At 46.0% G+C, this 26,375-nt stretch overlaps 2 protein-coding genes and 1 pseudogene across 2 annotated transcripts; 1 reads left to right on the top strand and 2 right to left on the bottom strand.

Annotated features, from left to right (window-relative positions):
* Positions 1-4,432: 4,432 nt before the first annotated feature.
* On the bottom strand, positions 4,433-10,007 carry LOC125437801 (annotated as a pseudogene).
* A 512-nt stretch (positions 10,008-10,519) lies between these two features.
* On the bottom strand, positions 10,520-16,810 carry SLITRK3 (SLIT and NTRK like family member 3). Its single transcript, XM_048506930.1, is given in 5 exon segments — positions 10,520-10,986; positions 10,989-11,182; positions 11,184-11,324; positions 11,326-12,070; positions 16,193-16,810. Coding segments are annotated over 4 exon segments (1,527 nt in total). The 5' UTR covers positions 12,051-12,070; positions 16,193-16,810.
* Positions 16,811-17,253: 443 nt separating this feature from the next.
* LOC125437800 (UPF0329 protein ECU05_1680/ECU11_0050-like) lies at positions 17,254-24,293 on the top strand. Its single transcript, XM_048505798.1, has 3 exons — positions 17,254-17,485; positions 22,799-22,877; positions 23,385-24,293. Exons 1-3 carry the CDS (start codon positions 17,481-17,483, stop codon positions 23,664-23,666), a joined length of 366 nt encoding a protein of 121 aa, XP_048361755.1. The 5' UTR covers positions 17,254-17,480; the 3' UTR covers positions 23,667-24,293.
* The last annotated feature ends 2,082 nt before the right edge of the window (positions 24,294-26,375 follow it).

Genomic DNA, 26,375 nt, shown 5'->3' on the forward strand with positions numbered 1-26,375 from the left:
CAAAGTGGAAATCTGCACTCAGACTTCCCAGAACCTAGTTCAGCACACTGGCTTTTGCAATATGTCACTGATGCATTGACTGCTGCCTGATCCAAGTATCTAAACAACACCTAAAGAAGCACATAGACTTGGATCTGATGGACCATTTCTGTCCACATATGATGACCGTCTCACCCCTGCCCCACTGCAGCCCCAAATGCCTCTCAAATGTGGCTTTCAGGGGGAAGTTCTACAGATCCAACCCAAATCACACAATCAAAAAGACGCTCCCTCCATAAAATTTAGAAGCTAGACTGCATTGTAAAATACATATCACAAAAAGGGATTCTTCCCTCCAACTCGCATTTGAAAATATTTTGCAGATTCAAAATATAGCCCTCAAACCAATAATTTTAACTCTAGAACCGTACAGAAAAAAAGCATTTCTTTTAAAAAGGCAACAAGTTCCATCTATCAGGACAAAGAATCACACTGGACTATTTCTTGCACACTGGCGTAACCTTGACCTTGAAACTTTCAGCAGAATAGCTCTTGCACACAGCTTTCATAAGGCATTATTTGAAGACTTTTATACCTCCGAAGAGACATTTTTTTGCCAAATCTCCAAAAATAATCAGTTTATGACTCCTGTAGTGCTTTTCTGGCACTTGGCGCTTGCAGAAAATGCAGAAAAGAAATTCCTGTTGGTTTCAGTCAGACTTACATTAACATATAAACAGGTCTGATATATATACTGAATATGCATATAATAGCAGTACAACCATGGAAGTATACTTTTAGAAAAAAATACATAATACAGCCTTCCTGGGACCATACCACTCCACACAGCCAGTGGAAGAACTCATATTTGAAAACTGTGTTTTTAAAAAACCCTCAAGGTAGAAAATGTTAAGCCAAGGAAGAGCCTAGAAATGTTATCTCTGACATTCTAGCTTTTTTCAGTAGGAATTTTTTGAGATACACAGAGCACAATTTAGGAAGTTCTGTGCCTCATGAGGTTTCTTAATGTAAACATATGAAGCTGCTAAGTTTAGACTGGATCAGCACACTGGGTCATATAAACAGTCTTGTCTATTGTGACTTTCAGCAGCTTTCTGACATTTAACTTCTTCAGTCTGGCAACATGAGCTTCTTTTGCTGGATATGCTAGTGGATATACATATAAGTATCTGCAACTGGGAATGAAAGTTCATGGTGACATAGGAGGGAAAGAGGTAAAACTCCTGGAAAATTTCCTTTTTGGAAAAAGGAAATGAATGCCTCAATTTTTTTCCAGACAACAGTGTGTTGCTCTACAGTTTAATATACAAAGTTCTTTGCCTCTGTGGGTAAAAGAATTAGTATAAATGTAGGTCAGATCAAGAAAAAAAATCAAACAAATCCTGTTTATAGGAAAGAAAATGCCATATTCCTTTACAAAATAGAACATATGAATAAAAGAAAATGTCCATAATCATATTGTCGCATGATTACCAAGCCCAACATCATGTCTTGTGCCCACAACATGCAACGAGTTGACATTTAACACAGCTTTTTTTGTGTAAACATTCATTAAGAGCAACCAAGATCACATAACGCACATTTGCCAAGTGTCTGAACAATGACCTTGAGACTTATCATCCAAGTAAGAACGTCAGATCTCTGGTATAATTGGTACACCTGTGGCCAAATCACTTTATTCAGGTGAATGAATTTTTAAAAATCAACCATATTACATTGATTCATAAAATCCCTGAGTTCCATATGAATGTTTTAATAATCAGCATTTAAGAACATCTCAATAATGCTCAAATCACTTACAGCCCAATCCTTACATTATTTTTTAAAGCATTTCTGGATCACCCAGAATTGTGTCACTTGAATATGCATGTTGTTACACTAATGAACAACATGGGTCTTGGGGGGATTCATACAGATGCAGGTGGTGCTATGACAACACGTTTGAGAGCTCACCTTCAGCACTACCCAAATATGTTTGATAATCCACATTTTGGGACACGTATAGAAAGCAATTCTGGAAAGGTACAGATGATCCTAAAAGTATTTAAATTGTGCCCACTAACTTGGTCAACCAAGTTTCAGTAGGTAGCTGTAGTGGTCTGCAGTAGAACAGCTAGTTAGATGTCCAGTAGCACCTTAGAGACTGCCGAGAATGTCAAGGTATGAACTTTCTCATACTCACAGGAAACTCTTCAGATGGTCAAGTGAGGAACCGGAAAGAAGGGGGTTCTGATTCTCTGACTGGTTCCACTAACACCAAGCAAGAAAACTGGGAAGAAGCCTTTGACTATGGCATGCAGTCTTGACCAGGTAGCTTCTGATAATGCATCTTCCCTATTTTTTGAACTAAGAAAAACATTGACTTCCCTCAAAGGCAGAGTTGGGTGCCTACTGGTGTTCAATTGACTTGTAAGGGCCTGTCAGAACAATCTGCAATAATTGTGTTTCCAGTTCCATTTTAAATCTAAGTATATACAGAGCCAGCAAGGTGTAGCAGTTAAGAGCAAGTGGACTTTAATCTGGAGAACTGGGTTTGATTCCCTTCTCCTCCACATGCGTGGCAGACTCGTCTGGTGAACCATATTTGTTTGCTTCCCAACTCCTACATTCCTGCTGGGTGACCTTGGGCCAGTCACAGTTTCCTCAGAACTCTCTCAGCTCACTCAGAAAGGGTCTGTTGTTGGGAGAGGAAGGGAAAGGTGCTTGTAAGCCACCTTGAGTCTCCTTACAGGAGAGAAAGGTGGGGTATAAATCCAAATTCTTCTTCTACTACGACTCCTGCAAAATGTCTCCTAACCTTTTTCTTGATTCCATTAAATTGCTAGAATCATTAACAGAACCTGGTATGTGACACCCATGTGACATAGAGAACCCATATTCAACTCCAGCTGATTCACTAGAATTCACACTATATTTTTCCTCATTAATTTACAGTGCAATACCAAGCAAAGTTACATTGACTTCAATGAACACGGAAGAACGTAACTCTATTTAAGATTGCAATTGTAACTCATTTGCCCTGGATCCTGGATGCCTGAATATAATCATCCTTTATAAGATATATACTTTAAATACTAGATTTGATATCAATGAATATCCAATACAGTGTCCTTGTCTGCTTTGCTATAATCCAAAATATCCATTATTTAACTCACTGAATTAAAACAAGGGGTTTTTTTATACCTGTGAAAATAAATTTTTGTGTATCCGCACCCCACCCGAGTTTGTGATCAAAACAGAGTGCCATCTCTTTTACACTGCCATTTTTTCTTCCAAGTGGAAAATTAAGTTGACCCACTGGCCTCTCCCTCCATGCCTACAAGAAGATATCCAGTTGGAATACGCAATTCAGATACAGAGTTAGATCGATTGCAACATTTCTGTTTGCCCTAGAGCTCTTGCACAAGCTGAAATGCACCAACATAAAAAGATTCTGGCAGGCACTTGCACTAAGTGAAACAGAGTGTCTTGCGGTTCTGCTTGCACAAGACCTTGTGCAACGAAACTTCTGGGCACTAAAATGTATAGGGAGCAAAGTGCTACGTGTTTCACAAGACATTGCACAAGTTAAACTGTGCTGAGACCATTTAGGCTTCTGCTTGCACATCACTGGATCCATGCCATCAATTTCTGTCCCAGTTTTATGGGTGTCATAGGAAAGGGCTCATATGTACCAGAAGCTGACCAGAATTCTCAAATGCACCACCAATGCCATAGCGTTTGCCTTTTACGGCATTTAATTTCCCAACGTTGCTCTTCAAAAGCATTCTTTCAGGCGAGATGAGATTTCCTCCCCTTTTAATTTCTGTGATTTCTGAGCTTGGCTCTTCCATACTTATGCGTGAAGAGGATGCCGGAATGCCAGGGTTGCTAGGCAGCTGACACTGCTTCACTGCCCCCATCTGCTCATCAAGCTGTACCTTTTTCTCCTCCCCCAGCAAGGATTATCACACATCCCAAAGGGATCAAAGCATCACTTACAGGAGAATTCTACAATAGAATGCCTAGCAAAACACCAACAGACCCAAATAGACATTGCTTGTCTATCAACTACACTGAAATGGCAGTAAACAAACAAAGGGTTTTTGTTTTTCATTTGAACCATGTTCACATACACATAACTCTCCTGTGGATGTTGGCAATCCCATTTTACCCCATCGAGCACCACTATATCTTCCATCAATGCTGCTAACAGTAATCGACAAAGTCCATTCATTAGCCATTGCTCAGATTAACAAATGCAAATTGTCACCAATACAATGACCCACTTTTGATAAATGAGCATCAACAGTTCTGCCCATTAGAAATGAATCTAGGATCATGATTTTTTTTTAAAAAAAAAACACTATTTGCAGAAAAACGTCATAGGGCTATATGCAGAATCTGTACCTGCTGCTGATTTAGTGGACTTTAACATACAAGAAAAACAAAGTTGCAAGTGCAAGGGAAGAAATATAATTCAGGTTTTAGTTTGGGGGGGGGGTTTTAGCCAACATTTTTATCTCTTTCAATACAAAATGCCATTCTCTTAAAGTTGTTTCCAGTGAATAAATAAGACAGCCCCACCATTTCCAGGTGAAAATTGCTCCTTATGTTTGAGATGCTCTTGCAATGGAGAGTACAAATAAAACATAAACATCATTTATAAGCATTTGTTCCCACTCTGCTTTGTTGTGCAATTTCTGTTTTTCAAATGAATTGAGCACCCTCATGGTCAGCTCTGGACTTTAAGCTGCTCTGTACAATAACGAATATCGATCAGGCATGCAGCATTCTCAATGAAAGCATAATGACTGTCCTTCAAAGTATCTTTCCTTTTTGAACAAAACAAACATATATATGCTTAAGAAAACAATAAGAAAACCTTAGAAGTACAAACTGGAAAAATGATGTGTACACCGTAACTTAATTGATAAGATGGAAGCAACTGAAAGGCGTATAGATTTTTTGTTTTCTGTGAAACATCTCCAATATTCACAGAATGGTTCCAGGTTTGCAGGAATTGCTTCGAGCAATCTAGGGTCACATTCAGGGGTGGATTAAGACAACAGCATCTTTCCCTAGACCACATCCTGATTTTTGTTTGGTGCATTTTTGATCTATGAACCTCAACACAGAGTCCAAATGCAACCTTTCACATGCCTCAAGCCTTTGTTACTCCCATCCATCACATCCTGCTGTGCTCTTGATGTGACTTGAAATACAGGTGTTATCCTGGCCATCATGCCAGCCACAGTCTAGGCTAAATTTCTCTCTACGTGTGGGGACATGGTTGCTTTTCCTTTCCACCTGGACAAGATAATAGTTACTCTATTCTGAGCCACCAAATAATTGACAGAATTTGGTTTCTTTCATTCTACAATCACCTCATATACCCAAAAGATCCCTTATTCTAGACTGCACAGAACAACTTCGCAAAGGGATCACTCCCCATGGTTAGAGCGAGGGGTGTATTTTTTTTGGGTTTAGGTTTATTTATTTTCTTGCATGTGTAAAGCCCAAGGTTCAATCCATGGCATCACCAATTAAACCAACTCAGATATCAGAAAAACCCATAGAAAGCTGTGGCAATAAGAATGTGCAATATTGGTTCAGTACCAGACAGCTTAATACATCGGCCCTTTCTCCATACATTCTACAATTCCCATGCTTATTTCCAACACAGGTGTGCCTGGTAGATATTTTGGGACTAAGCTAGCATAACAATCCAGTCCAGATCACAAATTTAAGACAGCCCATTAGTCTCAAAGGACCTCGTGCCCAAACTTGGTTCAGTGCATCCCATATGAAAGTAGGGTTGGGTAAAACAGACATGGCTGCCACACTTCAGGCCTGCTATAGGATGTCTGCTTCAAGGAAAACCATTTAACGTATTCTTCATATAACTAAGATGAAACTAAAGGATAAAGTTGTCTAAATATGCCAAGCCCTGACTTGATTGGTTCAGGTTAGCCTGATCTCAGAAGCTCAGCAGGATCAACTGAAGTTAGTATTTGGATGGGAGACCACCAAGGAAGTGCAGGGTTGCTAAGTATATGCAGGATATGGCAAACCACCTCTGTTAGATTTTTGCCTTGAAAACGCTACTGGGTTTTCATAAGTCTAGTGTGACTTGACAGCAGTTTACACACAAATGTGCCAGTCTTGAATCCACGGTCTGGAATACATCAAGAAACTAAGGAAGGTCCCATTTTAATTCTGCTGTAATAACAGGGATGTATGGGGACCGTAATCCAGTGAATATAAGATATCTGGACATAAACTGTATTAGGTACACTAACCAACGACGTGAAAAAGACTTAAATTAAAATGTCCTCTCTCTCTTTTAACTGCATTGTAAATCAAACTAAGATAATAACAGTAATAAAAAGGAGCAGATCCTTTTCAGTAGAAATGATTAGCACGTATATGACATTATGGCATGGATGAAGTCTGACCTTATTCCCAACTCACAGTCCAAAAAGTTGCAGTTTTATGTGATAATTCCGTAACAAAACCATAACAAATGTGATATGTTACAAGAGCATTAAAGGCTGCTAGAATTGTTTTTCTTCGCAGTAGGAAGCATATTTTCATTTCCCTGGATAAACATTTTGTTTTTGTTTTTTTAAGTAAGACAAATAAATATATCTTGAGATTTATTTTATTTCAAATATATTTCCCTCTCTGCAGGTGGGTCTTATACACACGCACACACACAATTATGTATGTGTGTGTGTGTATATATATATATATATGTATATAAATATAAAAATCATTGCTTGATATCTGCAGGACAAGGGTGCAACTGTACACGCCAAAGTAACCAATATCCACATTTCCCCTTTAATTTGATCTCTATCTTGATGTAAGGCATTAGTGACGTCTGGTGAAGTACATTCAACGTGATGATTTTCTATTAAGGACAGATTCGGGAGTCCAAGCGGAAAGCACCGGATGGGCTGTGCACAATTCAAAAGTAACCTCTGGTCTCCGTAGCGGCAATGGCTGGAGCGCGGGCGCCATCTACTGGCCATATCGGTTGATTTTTTCCTCCACCAAACAAAGCTTTCCTTCGGCTTTATTCATGTGTCAACCCAGTTCTACAAGAGACAAGATACCAGCTAGATACCTTGAAAAGAAATGAAACAAAAACACACAACCCTCTCATCTTTGCTTTGGTTTCACTCTAATAGAAAGTTTTTTAAAAAGAATAATATGCTCTAACAAGTCAATTTGGCAGCGTCATATCAATGCAAAGCAGAAAAAAAAATCCACATAACAGACAGGAAATATCACCTCATCCCCAGCTATTATTTCAGCAAACAGGTGGGGAATAAAAGGCCAAAACTCAATTCCTGCTATGAGACCTAATTTGCTCAGTTGTTTTAGGTTTTATCCACATGGGAAAAAGATGAGCGAAACAATTTGCTATTTAAAGAAAAAAAGACCCATTTACTCTTGATTTTCTGCATGCCCCCATCATTCAACATATTTCCTCTTCTCTGCGTTAAGAAAACCCTTTACCTAACCTCAACTGAAAATCTCACTTTCTCCCCTCATATTCCTTCAAACAGAACATAAATACCCCTTACAAAAAATTTCTTTTTTTAAAAAAAAATCTATTGCATATTTTCAATTGGGACCCACTAAGTTAGAGGCAGAACACATTGAAATGGAAGGAGAGGGAAAGAGGGAGAGAGAGAAAAGGGGAAACTCTAAAGCACATTTTTAAAGTCTAAAATAGTGTTTTGACAGTAGAAATATACCAATTGTTATTTCTATTCTCTGTTTTGTGAACGTCTCAGTGAACTGCATTGTTTACATGGGCTTAAAACAAACAAAAAAAGTAGTATCAGTATGAAAAGGGCATAGCTGAAGTTTAAAATTCAAGCTGTTGTATCCTCTAATATAGCTCTCTTATTTTTTTCAAAACTTTTTATTAGGAAAGCTATACCAGACGCATCACTGTACAATGATTAAACATTACCTTTACAATTTTATATTCACTTGAAAGTACAGAATAAATATATGCACATTGGTATTTGTGTGTGTGTGTGTGCGTGTGGTGTGAGAAAGAGAACACTGAAAGTGCTTCAGCAAAGATGTCTATGGTAGGTACCAGGACGTCTTTTCTTTTTTTAAAAAAAGAAAATTATTTTCCCCTGTATATTTATTATATTGGAGTCTCTTCAATTAGAAGTGCTGCTGGCCTCCCAAAAAAAATTTAATAATGAAATGGTAATGACGGTTTCTTAAGTTTAAGAAAGCCACACAGGGGAATGAATGCAGGGCTTTTTCACTTGAGATGATGGCCGTGGGTGCAGGGGGGCAGGGGGGCACTAGCAATACGTCTCTGGTCCTCTTCTACAGAAGGAAGGGAAATGGTGGGGGGGGGATAGGAAGGGGTATAGGAGAACAAAACAGGTTCAGGCAAACAGGAATGGCTCGGACGCTAATTGGGGAGGTCTGGAGATCATGTATTGACACTCGTTTCATTTGCATGTACGTGAAAGAGAAGAAAAGAGAGAGAACGCTCAAACAAGACCCTCCCTTCCCTTCTTGCAGTTTCCGGACATGCAGCAAACTGCATTTCTGTTGGGGTTTTTTTTTGTTTGGCTCCCCGTCCCCGTTTTAAATAAAAGTACATAATCTGTGCCATGGTGTAGGAAAGAAGAAAACAAAGCCATAAACGATGCTGTCTTCAACTTTACCTCCCTCCCCTCGACATAAAGAAAAAAAGACAGAATGGAAAGAAGTTTAAACTACAACAGAAAAAAAGAGAGAGAGAGGAAAAGAAAGTGAGCGAGAGAGCAACGCACACCGGATTTACTTTGTCAGGATCGAGACCTGGATCCTCCATAATAATTATAATAATACTCTTATACCTTAGACAACATGGCACAGTCAAAGTCTCAGTTTGTTTAGTTGTTTTTTTTTCAGTATAAAAAAATAATGATTGATTAACATCTGCTGGCAAAAGTCTGCAAAAGGCACTTTATCGATTAATGATCATCTGAGTTGGGCCCTTCCTCCAAACCAACATCTGGCAGGGGGAAAGTGCAGAGCTGTATCCACTAGTATCAGCATGCGGTGGTTCGGGAGAGGGAGGGGAGAAAGAGAGAGGAGAGGGCAGGGGGTGCTGTGAGGGGAAGGATTTGGCTGTAAAAGCTAGACATTTTATTTTAGTTTTTTTTTCTCTCAAAACCTATACGTGGTCTTTTCCAGGACTTCGAGGTAATCCGGCTTAGTTTGGAGTTTGGCCCTTAACTCGAGGTATTCACTTTGGGGGGTTTGGTGGTGGTCTGGGAAGCCCTTACCAGCCGAGAAGAGAAGGGTTTCTTTCAGCCTGGCGTCCTGCTGCAGGTCTGGGTATTGCATGCCAGGGGGGTGCACGTGCAGTTCCTTTAATTTGGGCACAGTGCCATAGAGGCAGTCCACAAAGCCCACTGTGCACGGAGGGGCTAATGGCGGCCTCTCCCTGCTGTCTAGAACAGCACCACTAGGGGGGAACAGCACCACCCCACCGTTCTTCTCGATGCGGGAAAGACAGGGCGCACCGGAGCCCGGCCCCCCATTAGAGGTTTGCCCCACCGATTCCGGCCTCCCGGTGGATGATGCGTGGCAGTGATGGTTGGCTGGTCACTAAAGCGTCACCGGCTGCGCGATGGACACAGCCAGGCTCCACTCCTTCTCCTTCTCCAGCAAGGTCCTGTAGCAACTGCTGCTCCCACTTTCCTTAGTGGGGTCGGAGAACTGTTCCCCCACACAGCTGCTACCTCCTCCTCCCAGCGCGGCGTCCCCGGTGTCGCCCGGGCTCCCCGTTCACCACTCCGCCCTGCTCTCAGCGATGGGCGCCGCATCCAGTCACTGCATGTGGGATGTAGTCGCGCCACGTGGCCCACAGGGGGTGCCTTCTCCGGGGAGGCACTGATCCCCCCACCTCCTCCTTCCTCGAATAGATGATGACACTGCATTTGGATGCCTGTTAAGTCAAGGGCCTCTTGCCGCTGCTTGTTCCGGAAGGGTAGTTTTCAGCCGGCTGGCGGGGACGGTTGGCAAAAAGGCCCAGAGGCGATGAGGCAACGCAGAGAAGCACAGTGGAGCAGTAGATTGCCGGTGAGCACAGAGAGCAGTACAACCTCCGCCGGTCATGGGAGCAGCTCATAGGGAGAGGGACTGGTGGAGCTCGGGGGGCCCCAGGCTGGTGGGGCGGGTGAGGCAGCAGCGGCATGCAACAGCTCCGGACACAGCAACCTGTTCCATGGAGCGGCTTTATCCCTGCCGGGTGAGACCGGGGTGGCGCAAAGCACCTCTCCCACCATGCGACATCATTACGGCCAATCACTCTGCCGAAAGCACCAGGTCGCACGTGCAATCCCAGGGGTTGAGCTTCAACCCATCGCATGAACCATGCCCGAGGTGCCTGCAGCACCGGCCCAGCCGCCGGGCGCGGCTGGAACCGTTGGTTCTCGGTGTTTAGCCTCGGCAGGGAGGTTCCCCGCCGCATCTGTGGGCAGGTATCCTCCTCGGCAGGCTGTCACGCCGAGTAGCAGCATTCTGCCGGGCACAGGCTGCCGGCAGCAGGCCGGACATCTCCCTGATCTGGTCGTACCGCCAGCTCCTGGTAATGCAAGCTTTGCAAGCCCCTGAACATGCCCGGGGTCAGCCGCTCAATGTCATTGCCATTCAGATACAGCCTGTTCAGGTTGGGCAGGTTAATAAACGCCCCATCCTGCACGTAGGAGATTCGATTGTTTCCAAGGTGCAGGAGGTCCAAGGACGAAAAGTTCCAGAAATCGGAACGGTAAATTTTCTGTATCAAATTCCCACTCAGATACAACTTCTTGGCATTAACGGGCCTGGGCAGGAGCTCAGAGATGTTGTGGAACCCTCGTTCCTTGCAGTTGACCGTCAGGCCCAAGTCATTGATGTGCAAACTGCAAGAGCAGCCGGTTGGGCATATGATGGGGATGGGAGGCCTCGTCTGTCAAGGGCCGGGAGGCTGGAATGGGCGCTAGGCATGGGGCCCTCGCTGCAGTGGGGCAAGTTTTGAAGCGCCCAATGCTGTTTTGTGGGCCTGGGCTGCTTAATCGAGGTTTTGTACTCGACAGAGGAAGCGGTGAAATGGAAGGAGGACAACATGGAGGAAGGCTTCGTAGGCCACGCATGCTCCTTGCTCGAGGGCAACTGAGGGACACCTGACCAGCTCCGAGTCAGACAGCATCGGGCACAGTTTATTTCTTTTGATTTCCCTCAAGTCTTTCCCGTGGAAATGGAAAGGGGTCTCACAAGTTATGTCTCCCACAAGGGCGGCCCCACCCACGCGCTCCAGCCAACCCCGGCTGCACCATCTCACACGTACTGCCCCAAGGGTGCTCCTCCACCTGAGGTTCACCCAAGCTCCGGCCAATATGGTCGAGCATCCCTCTGTAGCTCAGCACTTTTAGTCTGTTTCCACGCAAGTCCAGGTGAGTTAAGGACACAGACTTAAACAAATTGGTGGGGAGAAGGGGAATAAGGTTGTCGTTTAAGATCAGGACCCGGAGTTTGCTCAGGTTGCGAAACGCCCCGCTTTCTATCCGCTTAATGACATTGTAATCTGCCTGCAGATATTCCAGACTTTCCAAACCCAGGAAAGTATCATTTCTGAAAATGTCCAATTTGTTCTCGTGCAGGTACAACCTCTTCAGAATCTTGAGCCCGTTAAAGGCCCCCGTCTGAATGTCTTGCAGAGCGTTGTTCCCAAGGTTAATAGAAACAGCATTGTTCAAGTGGAGAAAACTGTTGGTGTATAACCTCCTCATGGAGTTTCTCTGCAGGTAAAGTTTGAAAGGTCTCGACCAGGATTCCGTGATCTGACTAATATTTATAAATCCCTTGTTGTCGCAGTGTATATGAAAAAGACTCTCTTTGACTTCACAGTAACAAGGTTCAAAACAAGGTTCCTCAATTTCTTCCGAGTCCTCGATTAAGGGAATGGGAGTAGTCCATGCTACGGCAATTGTGCTTAGAAGAATAATCCACAGCATCCTTCGTTTGCGAGGTGGGCTCGCCTTTGGAGACTTCATGGTTGTGAGGGATGGCAAAACTGCAACAGAAATCAAAACAGAAATAGATTATAGCTGATCATCCGTTTTCTCAGGCGGCTGAAAGGCACAATAAGTCCTATTCAACAAGGTTTTCTTAAGTTGCCCTGAAGTTCAGCAATTGCTGGGCAAAAGCACTCAAAAATATCTGTGGCCTTTCTAAGTCAGGCCATCACCCAGTCGACTTAAGTGATATTAAAACGTTTAATCATTCAAGGGCCTTCTCACCCTTGTACCAGCCTTATTCTAGACTGTTGAGCAAATGAAACAGCAATGAATTAATAGCGAACAGCAAATTAACATATAGGGCCTACATTTTTTGAGAGGCATAGAAACATTTTTGGATACCAGAGACAGCCAATGCTCATGAAGCATATGGTATGTCATCTGGATATTACATTGGCACCTGCATTAATTACAAGAGAAAGGGGTAGGTTGATAGTACAGATTTCTATCCAGTACATATACTCATGCTGTGCAAAGTATCTCGGCAAAGACACAAACATTTACCATCCGGCATCATTCGGTTATAATATCCAGCTCAACAACCGCTATTTTAGCCACTGTAAGGAAATGGAGATGCTCAAGTTTCCGATGTTCCTGCTCCCTATGGAAATGTCGGTGGCCAAGATTATTATCACCGGACGTGGCTAGCGACACCCGTCTCCAAACAGCCTCCTTCCCTTCTGAGCGCGCAAAATGGATTAACGCAACTGGTATAGTATCAGATAAACACACATTCCCTATTAGTCATTTCAGCTGATTAAAGCATTTAGAGATGATTAATCCTGGGGAAGCACATGCCCGAGAGCTGAAGATCCAGAGGGGGGATGTAACAGCTGAAGGCTTTTAGAGGGCAAAAGGGAGACTGTGAAGAAGGAGAGGGTGCCCCCAGGATCATCCAGAGGTGATCCAAGGGAGCAGGGGTAGAGAGGCTGAAAGTGAAACGGTGGGAGGGAGGGAATTACCTCGACACCAACCACAGGAGTGATGACTCTCGCTTTACAGTAGAAGCTCACAAAAGAATCTGCTAGATTTTGCCACTTGAGGAGGCAAATGGAGTCCCTGTGACCTACAGCTTCCTCTATGGGGAAGGGGGGGTGTCTTCCCCTCCCCTCCCCATTCCTTTCTTCCCCTTTCATTCCAACGCATGAGAATAAATCACTGTTAAGAAGCCACGGATCCTAACAACGGTGGCTTTGCAAACCCTCCTCGCCTGCTGCCCATTCAAACGGGTCCGCCAGGCTCTTGGTATTTAGTTCTGTTCGCAGCAAAAGAGCTTTACATATATGGATTATCTTGCACTTCCCATGCAGGGGGAAGGGAATTCCTCCCTTCCCATCAGCAAACAAACAAGGGGGGGGGGAGAGATCCTAACAAAACCAAAATTACATCTTTCGAAACAAATGCAGGAAAAGGGGGAGTATACAATCAGGACTAAAAAAAAAAAAACCAAAGGAAGCCTTTACAAAGCAGGCAAACTGTGGAGTCCACTGGAAGGAAAATACCAGCCATAATTCGAAAGGAGAGAAATACGGTTTCAGCATTTCTTTCCCTGCCCGTCTGTTCAGAGGAGGGGGAAAAGATATACTAGCCACTTAAGTTCTTTTTCGCTCCTGCATTTTTTTTAAAAAAAGCTCTTCCCCGGCAGAGAAGGGGGAAGGGGGGAGATCCAAAAAGAGCTTGTACTTACCGGGGTCGAAGGAGAGATTTTAGCACATTTGGGAGAAGGAAATGAAACAGCTGAACATACTTGAAAAAAAATATATAAATATAAACGTATCACGTCAAGAGCTTTTTTTTCCCTTTTAAAAAAAGGATTGCTTTTTTCCCCTCTCTCTTTCCCTGGTTCTATACTCCTGCTGAGGGCTGAGGCAAAAGAAGGGGGGGGGGGGAAGCAAGCAAAAATGAGACGTGCTAGGAATGCAATGAGCTTCTTTAGGATGCAGAGATGCTGCTTGGCACCGTCAATGGAGGAGAGAGGCGAAGAAGGGGTTGCTGCAGCCTCCCGGCTCTGCTGCCTTTTGCTTTCTCTGGGTACCACCAGCTCATCTTTGGGAGAGGAGGGAGGGAAGGTCCACGGCAGGAGATCCGGATTCGGGGCTTCTCCCTCGCACTCCTCCTCCCTTACCGTGGGTATGCGTGTGTGTGTGTGTGTGTCCGTCGTTACCCCCGGATCAGGCTTTCCCACGTCATGAATCCCAGCTTCGAGAATGGGGAACAAATGAAGGCGGGCGAGCTTGGCATGGGTGGGGGGCGGGGGGCGCTCGTCTGGGAAGCCCTGACTGTACAAGGGCTCGGGTGTTCGATCTCCCCCCCTTGGGGGGAAGAAAGAGGGGGAGGATGGGTTGTGTGGGGGAGTACCAGGGGGGGATGATGATGATGGGGAAGGAAGGAACAACCAAACAAGAAACAGCGGGGGGGGGGGGGGGTTGGTCCCTCCCTCTTAAAAATATCCCATGGCATGGCAAGGGGGGGGCAGGGAAAGTCCCCTGAGCTGCCTGGTGTGCAAATCGCAGCAAATCCTTGAGAGCTGCAATCATTAACGGGAGAGGATGCCCCTCCCCTCCCCTGGAGTACCAAGAAACTATCCTTACCTTCCTGCCTCTGAACTCCAATGTTGAGTTAGCTGTTCCCAGCCAATACCTGCAGCTCTTTGTCACCCCTAAACCTGTCCCGCCAGAGGGAGATGAAGGGGGGGGGGGGCTTGGATAAGCCCTTCTCCCTCTTTCTTGGTCTGTCCCCTCCTTTCCCCAGTCCCTCTTTCCACTACCTCTCCCCCTGCAGTTGGCAAGGCTTCAACCCATCCCAACTACATCCAACAGGCTCCTTCCAGCTTAAAAAAGAAAATAAAATCTCCTAGGCAAAAGTCAGAAGCACTTGGGTGCCTCTGGGACACTTCGTGTTTTCCCCCTTCTCTTTCCACAGGGAGGGTGTTATTTAACCCCATCGTTGCCACTTTCTCCTTATCTTACCTCATCCACCCCCAAGCCCCCTTGATTTCTCTCCCCTGCCCCTCGGTTGACTCTGGCACACTGCTGGACACAAGACCCCCCCCCCCTTGGCTCCAAAAAGAAAGGCCAGAGAAATGAGGTGTGTCAAATACAGAGGTGCTAAAGCTAGCGGATCAGGGGGCACCCAGAAGATTCTCTAAGAAGGGGAGGAACTCCCACTCCAGTGGATCAAGGGGTAGGGATGCTCAGTCTCTGCCTGGGTCCCCCTAAATTAACTTGGCACAAGTTCATTGGAAGCAGAGGGTCTGTGGAGCAGAAGCTTTCAAAATCTCCCTGTCCCTCCGCATCTTCCCCAACTTTCCCCTTTTAGGAACCAGGTGTCTTTTTAAAGCCCCCCCCCCCCCAAATGAATGTTTCTTAAAAAATAATAATCTCCCAATCAACTCTATTCAGGGCAAAGGAGAGCCCAGTTTCCTAATCAAGAAGGTCTGCTTTCGGGGGGGGGGGGGGTAGGGACAGGTGGCAGATTTCCATTCCTTGGAGGAGTGATGCTCTTCCACCCCCAGTCCGCACTAGTCCGGGATTTCACTGCTAGCCTTACAGAAGCCGGTGACCCCCAGGTTCACACGTGCACAGCCAGAGCTGCCCGCACCCCATTTTCCTACCCCTTCACCCCAACGCCTCCACGGTGGAGGATCCCCACAATCCCAGCCCCACAATAGCTTCCTCGGCAGAAGCGCCCCCTTCGAACAAGTCCTGCTGCATTTGGAAGCGATGCTATTTTTTAAAAAAATGCATCATTAAAAACAATAATACCATAAACGCCGGCCGAAGAGAGTTATGCATTGGAGCCATTAATGCGCTGCAGCCAGAGGGAGGGGAGAAGCAAGCATGGGTGGGTGGGTGTGGGTGTGGGGGGGGGAGATCAATCCAAGGCTTCTGCGGAGGGGGTGGGGATCAATCTGGAGACCCTTGCCATAAAAAGAAGGGGGGGAGGCTAGCAATGGTGGACAAAAATGCAGCCAGCCGCTCTTTGCTCCGCCATCCCAGATCACTGGGTGATGGGCAGGGGAACCTCCCCCGCCAGGCACCCCGTTTCCACCCAAGCACCGCAATCCGGATTCCATGTTGGGTTTCGACCTAGCCGGAGAAGAAGGGCAAAGGCAATACCTAGCTGGCTCCGCGCCGGGGTCTCTGCCAAGCGGCGTGGCTCCGGAGGGCAAAACTCTCGCCGGGCTCCTCTTCCGGGCGAGGCGGCTGCTCCATGCTGGGCCGCGGGGAGCAGCCCGGGTCCCGCTCAGCCTCGCCGGCCGGCCGCCTTCATCCTGCGCGGGGCTCGCCTTCCCCTGGCCGGCTGCGCCCGGGACGGAGGCGAGGGGGGCATCGGGCTGGCCGGAGCCGCGAAGGGCGCGCGGGAGGCATGGCGCCCGGGCGGGGAGGAAGAGGAGGAGGAGGAAGAAGCACCGCCCGGCCGCCTCTTTAGGACGCCCGCGTGGCTCCGGGCGGGAGGGCTGCAGCCGGACCGCCGCCTGGCTCGCCGCGTCGGCGCGGGGCTCTTGCTCCAGCCTGCCCGGCCCCCCGGCGACGGCGCATCGGATCCTCCCGCTGGCCTCGCCTGCTGCTGCCCGCGATCCTTTCCTGCGCGCCGTCCCTCGGGAGAGGGGCTGGTTGGTGCTGCTGCTGCTGCCGCTGCTGCTGCCGGGCGGGCGGGCGGGCGGGTCCGGGGAGGGAGGGGAGGGGAGGGGAGCGAGCCAGACGGAGCGAATGGCCGGGCAGGTTGGCTCCTCGTCCCAGCCTCGGGCAGGCGGCGAGATCGCTACAAGGAGGGAGGGAGCGGGAGAAAAGGAGGGGGGGGGGAGAGATCTTCAAATGCTTCGATATTGGCTGCGGAAGGCGACCGGGGGGGGGGGGGGGATCCTGCAGTCGAGAGAGCCGCTGCAGTCACTGGTGCGCAGAAATCAGGTTTCGTAGGAAGGGGAGGGGGGTTTGAAAAAAATCAGATGAAAAAAACTGGGCTGGGGGGAAGGGGGCGGAGGCGCAGCCGCCTAGCAGCCGAGAGGAGTGCCTCGGAGCCCACCGGCGAGCAGCCCCTTTCAGACTCACGCCCTTTGGCTTGCCTTTCCTCCAAAGATGTTTGGGGGTGGGAGACTGGGCATGGGGGAGCATCCTCCCCACGTCGAGTAGTTTCAGGCTGAGGGGGGGGGGTGGATTTGCTCGAGGCTGCCCTAGCTTCAAGCCTGAAGCGGAGCGCTGGACTGACAACCCTTCTCCCTGGTCGAGATCTCCCAAGAAGTGGTCCTTGAGCACTTGGAAAGGAAGCACTCTCTCTGAATCGGGCTGAGCGCCGAGCCTGCTCTGGGAAACCCCACGAACATTTTGAGGAGCTGGCCAAGAAAGAGCTTCCATATGCCGCTTACTTTTTACCTGGTCGGTTGGGTCATGCTCCGGCTTCAAGCTTATGGGGTATGTGTGTGTGTGTGTGTGTGTGTGTTGATTTTAGCATCCGAGCGCCCAACTGGAAACCAGAGCGGGAAGTGGGAAGAAATAAATGTTTGCGATCAGGCTGTTCTCTTAGTTTGCTGAATGGCCCTGCCTCATCTCTGAAGCACCCTCGAGGAGCTCTGAAGCGGTCGATCTGTATTCTGATCCTTGCAGACCATTGCTTTCGGAGAAAGTCGGTGGAAAAGTAGGGATCCACTTGAGTTTAGAGGAGGTGGTTGCTGTGGGATGATTGGAACAAAGTGTTTGTTGTTGTAATAGGCAGCTATTTGGGGCTTGGGGGCTGAGAAACTGAGTTCAGGCTGAGAAACAGGCAATATCAGCCCTTCTGAGTCTGACCAGCTCATCCCATAGCAACTTGTGGCATGCACTGTATGGCTCACATACATTCCTATCGTGACCTTGTGCATCTATAATGCCTCCACAGTCATTCTGAGTACTTTGCATTTTTAAATTAATGAAATGAAATACACACCATGCAAATCCTGGAGACGGTGGCGAGTCAAGGTTGCAGTGCCTGACTAGAATCTGGAAGCCCCCGGTTCCAAAGCCTGGCTCTGCCATGCCAAGTTGGATAACCCTGGGCTAGATGCTGTCTCTCAGCCAGCCTACTTCGCAGGGTTGTGATGTGAGGACAGAATGGAGGAGGGGAAAATGATGTCACAAGACACTTTGGGTCCCCATTGGGGATAAAACCAAACAGGAAGCGTAAACAAACAATTCTTCGTAGAAGTCAAGTCAGAACTGAAGAAGAAGCTTCTCCCATGCCTTATGTGCATTTAATTTTTTCCTCACTGTTCTTACAAGATCTATGGACGCTAAAATAACCAAATCCTTAATTCTATGGGGAAACAGTGGAACAAAGCACATTTTTTCCATAATCAGGATTCTGTTCTGAAACAAATGTAACATGTTGACCTTGAAATATTTCATTTTGAGGGCGCTGTCCTTCAGAGGCACATTATTAGTGTGTGTGTGTCTGCATGTGCTTGCTTGCTAATGGATATGCAGTGCCGTCTTTCTACCTGTCCGTGTAATCTATTTATGGTTGATGTTTTAAAACTACTACTACTTCTCTCTCTCTCTCTCTCTCTCTCTCTCTCTCTCTCTCTCTCTCTCTCTGTTGCTCTCATTCCTGTGTGTGCATGTATGTATATATTTGTTTGTGTGTTACAGTGAAACTCAATGGAAAGGGCATGCTATAAATCTAAGTAAACACAAGGACTTTTCAGGAAATTAAAGAAAACGAACATTAATAAACATTACATGATCGGGTAATCTTAATTGTCACGGGATCCCCCTTCCTGTGTCTGAAACGTGATAGTCTTCTTTTGGCAGCCTTTCCTGTTAATTACAAGGATGCTCCTGTCCCACCCTGCTTTCTAGAAGCGAGACCCGTGGGCACACTTTTACCATGAAAAAGACAAGGAACCCTGCCCAGCAAGTTCCCTTTTCTGAGAGCATTATTAGAGCATTGCATTTCCACCAGAGGCCACCATTAGCCTCACTGCAGCCCTTCTTAATGCAGTCATTTAATGCTCCATTCATTCTGCTGTGTAAAAATCAACTCATTGCCTTTTCTAACAGGTCCTCCCCTGACCCTTTTTTTCAGACGTAGCAAGGGGAGAGAAAGAGAAAAGCAGGGGAGCTCCCCCAGGAGTCCAAGAAAACAAAGTAACAAAAGAGAAAAGAGGGCTGCTTTGGGGCATGCTTTGGGGGCAGGGTCTTGGCCCTGCAGCAAGTCGTGAAGAGCACCCGTGAAAGAATTCTCAATGCACAAGGCTCAGCTTCTTCAGAATAAGGATCACCACGGAGGGGTGATGTCAGTGGTGGGATTCAGCAGGTTCGCACAACTTCCGGCAGAACAGGTTGTTAAAACGGTGCTTGCAAACAACCAGTTGATAAATTATTTGAATCCCACCACCAGAACTGGTTGTTACATTATTTGAATCCCACCACTGGGTGATGTGTTTAAAAAAGTCAGAAGCTAAGTGATGTGCCTGAAAAAATCAGAACCTAAGTGACATGTTTGAAAAAATCAGAAACTATTATTATTTATTTAGATATTTAGATCCCACTTTTTTTCTCCAGTGGCTCAATGCAGGATACAACAGAGCCCCTTGGGGATGGGACGGTCTGCAAATCAAATAAATAAATAAACTTGCATTTTGCCTCCATTTTGCCCTTACAACAACCACCTCTACTAGGTGAATTAGACTGAATGTGTGACTGGCCAAAGATCATCCAGCAAGCTTTCATAGCAGAGTACGGTGTAGCTGTTCAGCTTTAGAGAAGGGTCTGGAAGACCCAGGTTTGAATTCCCGTCTTGCTGTGGAAGCCGGCAGGGCGTTTTTGGACCAGGCACATATTTTCAACCTAATCCACTTCACAAGATTGTTGTGTGGATAAAGGGAAAGAGAGGAGAATAATGTAAGCTGCTTTAGTTCCCACTATGAAGAAAGGTGGAGTAAAATGAAATAAATAAATAACAAATATAGCTGAAGATGGGAGTGAGGTACAAGGTAGGTTGGTAAATGGCTGAGGAGAGAATGAAGCAGGGGAAGGGGAGGAGGAAATAATGTGGGAAGGGGAATACAGGGAAAGTGAGATGTCACCCCTCAAGACCTTGAGGGTCTCCTGCCATGTAAATGGTCCTTACAAAACTCATCACAAAACTGGGCCTAAGATTTTAGGTAGAGACTGCTGTGTGGGGAGAGGAAAGGCTGAAGTCAGAGGAGCAGATAAAGGCAGGATGGCTGTTGGCTGGGAAGGAAGTGGAGTTACCAAATACCTGAGGATTAGGGGAGGCTGGGGTTTGAGGGTTAGGGTGAGGGTCCTCAGAACAGTATAATGACACAGACTCCACCCTGCAAAGCAGCTGTTTCCTTTATAGGAACTAGCGTTGCCTACCATCAGGCGGAGACTGAAGATCACTTGGAATGGTAACTGATCTCCAGATGACAGAGATCCCTTGGAGAAAACAGCTTCTTTGAAGAGTGGACTCTATGGCATTATATCGTGCTGATGTCACTTCCTTTCACAACCCCAATATCTCCAGGAATTTCCCTCATGGAGCTGGCCACCCTAGAAAGGAAGCAAGCAAAGAGGAGAGGCTATGGGGGCTTTCAGGAAAGGGAAAGAAGAAATAGTGGGAGAGGGGGAAATAAAATGCCTCCCACAAGTCCTTGTGGGTTTCCAATTACTATTTTCACTGGTGGTCCTGCAGTTGACATCTCATCTAGGACTTTCCCCTCAGAAGCTGTGGCTAACAACGCCGTGGCTAACAACGCCGTGGCTAACAATTCCGTGGCTAACAACGCTGTGGCTAACAATGCCGTGGCTAACAATGCCGTGGCTAACAATGCCGTGGAAGTGAGGCTTCCGCATATTGGGTTTCTCTGTATTTTCCTTACTCCAGTCCTCATATTGGTCACCCCCTATTTCCACACTACAGGAAGGGACTTTTACTGAATGTTTTTAAAAAATAGTAACCGGCATAACAGTATACCACTACATTGATAATCCAATTGGTGTTTTAGTTTTGGGGAAAGCCTTAAAAGGTCCCCTGATGGGAGGGAAGGAAAAAACTGCCATTGGGGGCCAGGAAAAATGGCTACTGTGACTTTCCTATCCATGTAGCAGCTAGCTCAGTTTTGCGAAGCAGGTTGGGGAAAGATTGCAGAGAAAATCACAGAAAACCCAAGTGGTACACAGAAGCCCCATGATACTGTGGAGAAATGGAGGGAAATCCCACTTCCCAAAAGCATCCAAGCCAAAGCAAATCATCAGTGTCGAAACAACACTAGTTCCTTCTCCGGTGTAAACCCCAGCTCTCTCATGATGAAGCATTGTGGATCTGTTCTCTGAAATGAGATGTTATGGGTCAGGTTGTGGTTATTCATTGGTGTGAGGACGAAGCATTCTGTCCATGTTCACGGGTGATCCAGTCATGATTTGAAGTGCCACATATAACCACATAACATTATCAAACTGATCTTTGGCACTCCAATAAGGCTCCGTTAAGCTTTGACTCAAATCAAAGAGGTTGAGGCGTGAGCGGTGTTGCTAGGTCTCTCCATTCAGTCAAAGGCTCAATTTAGAAAAGACAAAGGGTGAAAATATCCGAATTTGGGAAGAAACAAGCCTCACTACGCACCCAGTGCTGCGTTTCGAGCTCTATTTGCATAGCTAATAATACCCACAGTGCAAGCGTGAATGTGTAGCTTCACAGGCATGTCCTGTGTGGAAAGAACAGAGTGGGTTCACTTTGGTGGTGAGATGAGATTCATCAGAGCAGGGGAACATGTGGCAGTTCCAAGTGGGAGGGTGAAGCACAAAGGAGTCGTGAAGATGATTCATTTGGCGAAAGGCAGAGTGTATGAGGCAGCTTCCAACGGCAGAGTGTTTGAGGCAGCTTCCAAATTGCTCTGAGGACCAGAGCTCTCTGTTGACCTTCCAGACCCTGTGTTGGGGCAACAAAGATGAGATTAGCTCCCAGGAGAACCTCATTTCCTGGCCAGATTAAGGGATCATTTCCATCCACCCTCCTGTGTCATTGAGCTATGCTGAGAAAGTGACAAGAGTCATCAATGCAACGGAGGGAGAAGGCTGAATGGCATAAACCTGCGAATTCAGTTTGGATACCCTCCATTTTGGTTTTGGTTTTCCTTGGTGATTCATGAACCTCTGAGATTTATTTTCTGATCGTTTCTCTTTGCTCTTGCCAAATTTTGCCTTTAAAAATGTTCACGTGTTCACAGATGGTTTAGCCTGTATGTCATTTTTTTTGGAAGTCATGACACAAACCGTGATAAAAAATAAATAAATGAATACTTAACGGTAGCAGTCAGGATGAGATGAAGCCAAACTAAATATAGAATCCATCAAATATAGATTCACCCCTAATCTGGCTCCTGTTCGGTAGCTGAAGAGTGAAGGCCAATTCATACCATGGGTTTCAACCTAGTGAAATCATGGCTGTTGGCTTCTTAGGGATCTTTGCTGAACTAGCCCATGTGAATGGCTTAATGCATATCCTAATCATGGCTCTCCATATGGCTAAATTATGTAAAACATATGCATTGACATCTACATGATGCATCTGTTGCCAGTCTGTACAATTTCATAGTTTACATGGTAAAATCTATGGTCTGCTTTTCTGTATAAAATGTCCCTTCTGCTAGAAAACTAGCTTGTCAGGATAATAGGTATCCTAGAATCTTTCAAGTATGCCCATTATGTATACGCAAAGAGTGTTTTATGTTTGGAAATTTTCAGATGCGTGGTGTCTTTTCTGTGGTCTGAAATGGTACGGCTGAGCAACAGACACGCCTCTTGTGATTTCTGCTCTCAGCAGGTCAGTTCTCATAATAATTTCAATATGGGAGACTCTGCCTGTGTAGTTGAAAGTTGTTTATTAATCCCAGGTAGGAATAGCACAAAATACTGGAAATGCTGGGGTGGAGGGTGGTTCAGAAATAAACAGTGCACTCCTAAGCAGAGTCACACACTTCTAAGTCCATTGAAATCAGTAGATTTGGAAGGGTGTAACTTGGATTTATGACTGCAGTCAAGGGTCTATAGAGGGCACCTGATTTTATCTCTGAGACCATTTACCTCTGCACTACTGATCCCAGGCTGTTTGCTTTGCAGTGGGTTTTTCCTGTTTTTGTTTGTTTGTTTGTTTGTTTACACAGGAATTTCCTCCTATGAAGTGTCCTTAGCTGAGCCAATCCACCATTTTATCCCGCTTTGCCACTTCCTTGTTGTTTCTATGCAACCTCCATTGTGGGGGGGGGGGGGGGGGCCCTCTTAGTCTAGCATTGTTTGTTAGACCTGGTCAATTTCTTGTCAATTTCATTAGGTCTATTGCTTCAGTAATACACTTTCAGCAAAGAAAGAAAGAAAGAAAGAAAGAAAGAAAGAAAGAAAGAAAGAAAGAAAGAAAGAAAGAAAGAAAGAAAGAAAGAAAGAAAGAAAGAAAGAAAGAAAGAAAGAAAGACCTTCTGATTGTTCTGAAATGGTAGCTCGAAGTATGGGAGGAACTGCTGTCGTGTGGCTGCAGGAAGGCAGGGAGAAAACCCGAAGAAAGCACAGCACATATAGATCTTCAATTTCCTTGAGGAGGAGAAAAAGTCATACTTAAGGAGGGTTTGAAAACCTCAGGGATTCTCTGATTTGACACCGCAGTGAGTCCTGAAGAGGGGATAACCAAGAATCCAATCCAAAGGGAATGTACGTTGAGTGTGAAGGAGACCACAAGTGTGTAAACGGCCTCAGTGTCTCCTGCCTGGAGTTTCTGTTAATCATATTTAAAGGATAGTGTTTCTAGTAATCCCAGGGACCATATCAAAAGTTCAGTCACTGAAAAAGCATTTTCATATGAACGTGATTCAGATAATGTAATCACAAATGGTAAGCAAAGTCTTCAGCAAGTTTTGTAAGCCATCCTAGTTCCAGTAGTTCTCAGCACATGTCCCTCTCCTATCTTGTGCATATTGCTGAGTCAACAGTTCCTCCCTCCCTGTTGCCCCTTCCGCATAGGGACCCAAAGCATAGTACACTGTTTTCCACTCCTTCATTTTATCCTCACAGTAACCCTGGCTGAGAGTGTGACTGGATTCCATGGCAAAATGAAGATTCAAATCTGGGTCCTTGTCTTAACACTCTGAGAAATGCACCCCACTGGCTCTTCAAAGCAGCTGCACCGTAGTGGTTAAGAGCAGGTGCACTATAATCTGGAGAACCAGGTTTGATTTCTCACTCTGCCACTTGAGCTGTGGAGGTTTATCTGGGGAACTAGATTAGCCTGTGCACTCCAACACATGCCAGCTGGGTAACCTTGAGCCAGTCACAGCTTTTTTGAGCTCTCTCAGCCCCACCTATCTCACAGTGTTTGTTGGGGTGGGGGGAAGTGAAAGGAGATTGTAAGCCCCTTTGAGTCTCTTTACAGGAGAAAAAGGGGCGGTATAAAATCCAAATCTGGGGTCTGCAACCTGCGGCTCTCCAGATGTTCATGGACTACAATTCCCATCAGCCCCTGTCAGCATGGCCAATTGGCAGGGGCTGATGGGAATTGTAGTCCATGAACATCTGGAGAGCCGCAGGTTGCAGACCCCTGATCCAAACTCTTCTTTCTTCTTCTATTGATAGATCCCCAAATTTCTTGACATTAACATAGAGAGAAGGCCCCCACAGACACCAAGACTGAACTCCAGCCAGTTTAACATGTCATTTGAACCTGCAGGTCTCCGTTACAACTGGAAACCTTCCCATCTCATTCTGTAAGCTTTTCAAACCCTTAGCCAAGTTATGACTTGGTTCTGAAGTGTCCTGCCTTTTTAAGGTAACAAATTAGAACTAATTTGTGCAGGATACTGCCTAGGCATGTCATTTCCAGGATAGGAGACTGATAGAAGACCCATAAACAGAAACCTATTGAAAAGCCTCCTTACTGGATGACTATCCAAGTTCTGAACCTTACAGGGAACGATATATATATATATATAATGTAGTCAAAGTGAAGAAGCTGTAGGAAATTGGATCAAAGACTGTTTGGGCTTGCTTCATATGCCACATTCAGCTCCAGAAAGGAAAGGCTGGATATCAGTAAACTGATTTCAGACAAGAAGGCCATTTTTTTTTGTCCTACTGAAAAAGTAATCCTGCAATCCTGAACAGAGTTATACCCTTCTAAGTCCATGGAAGTCAACAGGTTTAGAAGTGCATACCTCTGTTTAGGAGGGAACCATGCATTAGACACACCTAATTTAGTTTGTTATAATTTATTTAGATGTATGGGTTGAGCCATCCTGAAAGCATGATGCAAGCAACATTTTAAAGGCATAAAAATCCCATTAAAACAATTTGATTATACTGTCATTAAGTTTCTCTCTCCCTCTCTCTCTCACTGCCAGTTTAACCCTTAATCTCATAGTTGCTCAAGCTTGGTCTTTAGTGAATTGTGGAAAAGAATTTCCCTAAAATGGGACAGAGGGAACGAAGAGCTGCTGTGGAAAGTTTCTTTCCATATCCTTTTGTATTCACACATCATTAACTGTCCTGCCTCCATGGCAGAGTTGAAGACTGGGAATGGCTGGATTCAGTACGTTTCCCCACTTGCCACGACCCCCCTATGCCACGCGCTGCTCTCAGTGCCAGGAATGACGTGCGCTGAGGGGGCGCGACAGCGGCAGCGCCGGGGCGGCGGCGTTGTCGCCGTCCCTGTAGTGGGGAGTGCCGGGGGACCCTGCGCTACTTGCCTACAGTAGCGCGCAGCTACTGGTAAGTGGGAAAACGCCCTCAGTGTCTGCACTTGGGGGATCAGGGTCCACTCATTCTTTTTCAGCCTCACCTACCTCATAAGATTATTGTGAAGAATAAAAGAATGGCGAGATTAGAACAACTTGTGTGGCCCTGAGCTCCTTAGAGCTAATAACAAAAAAAGTATTGTCAAGGCAGAACACACTTACAGCAATCCCTTTTGGGTTTCTCAAGGTAAGAGATGAGCAGGGGTGGTTTGCCTGCCTCTGCGTAGCAACTCTGGTCTTCTTTGATGGTCTCCCATCCAAATGCTAACCACAGCTGACCCTTCTTCACTACCAAGCTTTGACTAGCTCAGGCTAGTGTGGGCTATTCAAGCTGCATCCTTGGAGCTACAGTGAGATAAAAATAAAACATGATAACATGTCTTCGTAAGTATTTAAAGGGCTGTCACTTAGAGGAGGGCAGGGTGCTGTTCTTGTTGGCAGCAGAGGATAGGACTCGCAATAATGGATGTAAATTACAGGCAGACAGATTCCGACTGGATAGTAGGGGGGGGGGAATTACAGTGAGAGGTATGGAACAGTGGCAA

Source organism: Sphaerodactylus townsendi, linkage group LG08, assembly GCF_021028975.2.
Source record: "Sphaerodactylus townsendi isolate TG3544 linkage group LG08, MPM_Stown_v2.3, whole genome shotgun sequence".
NCBI classification, from domain to species: Eukaryota; Metazoa; Chordata; class Lepidosauria; order Squamata; family Sphaerodactylidae; genus Sphaerodactylus; species Sphaerodactylus townsendi.

Excerpts from the sequence above, each read along its gene's own strand:
- LOC125437800 (XM_048505798.1), top strand. Across the intron at positions 22,878-23,384 it reads GTGATTTCTGCTCTCAGCAG|GTCTATTGCTTCAGTAATAC; the intron begins GTCAGTTCTCAT and ends CAATTTCATTAG.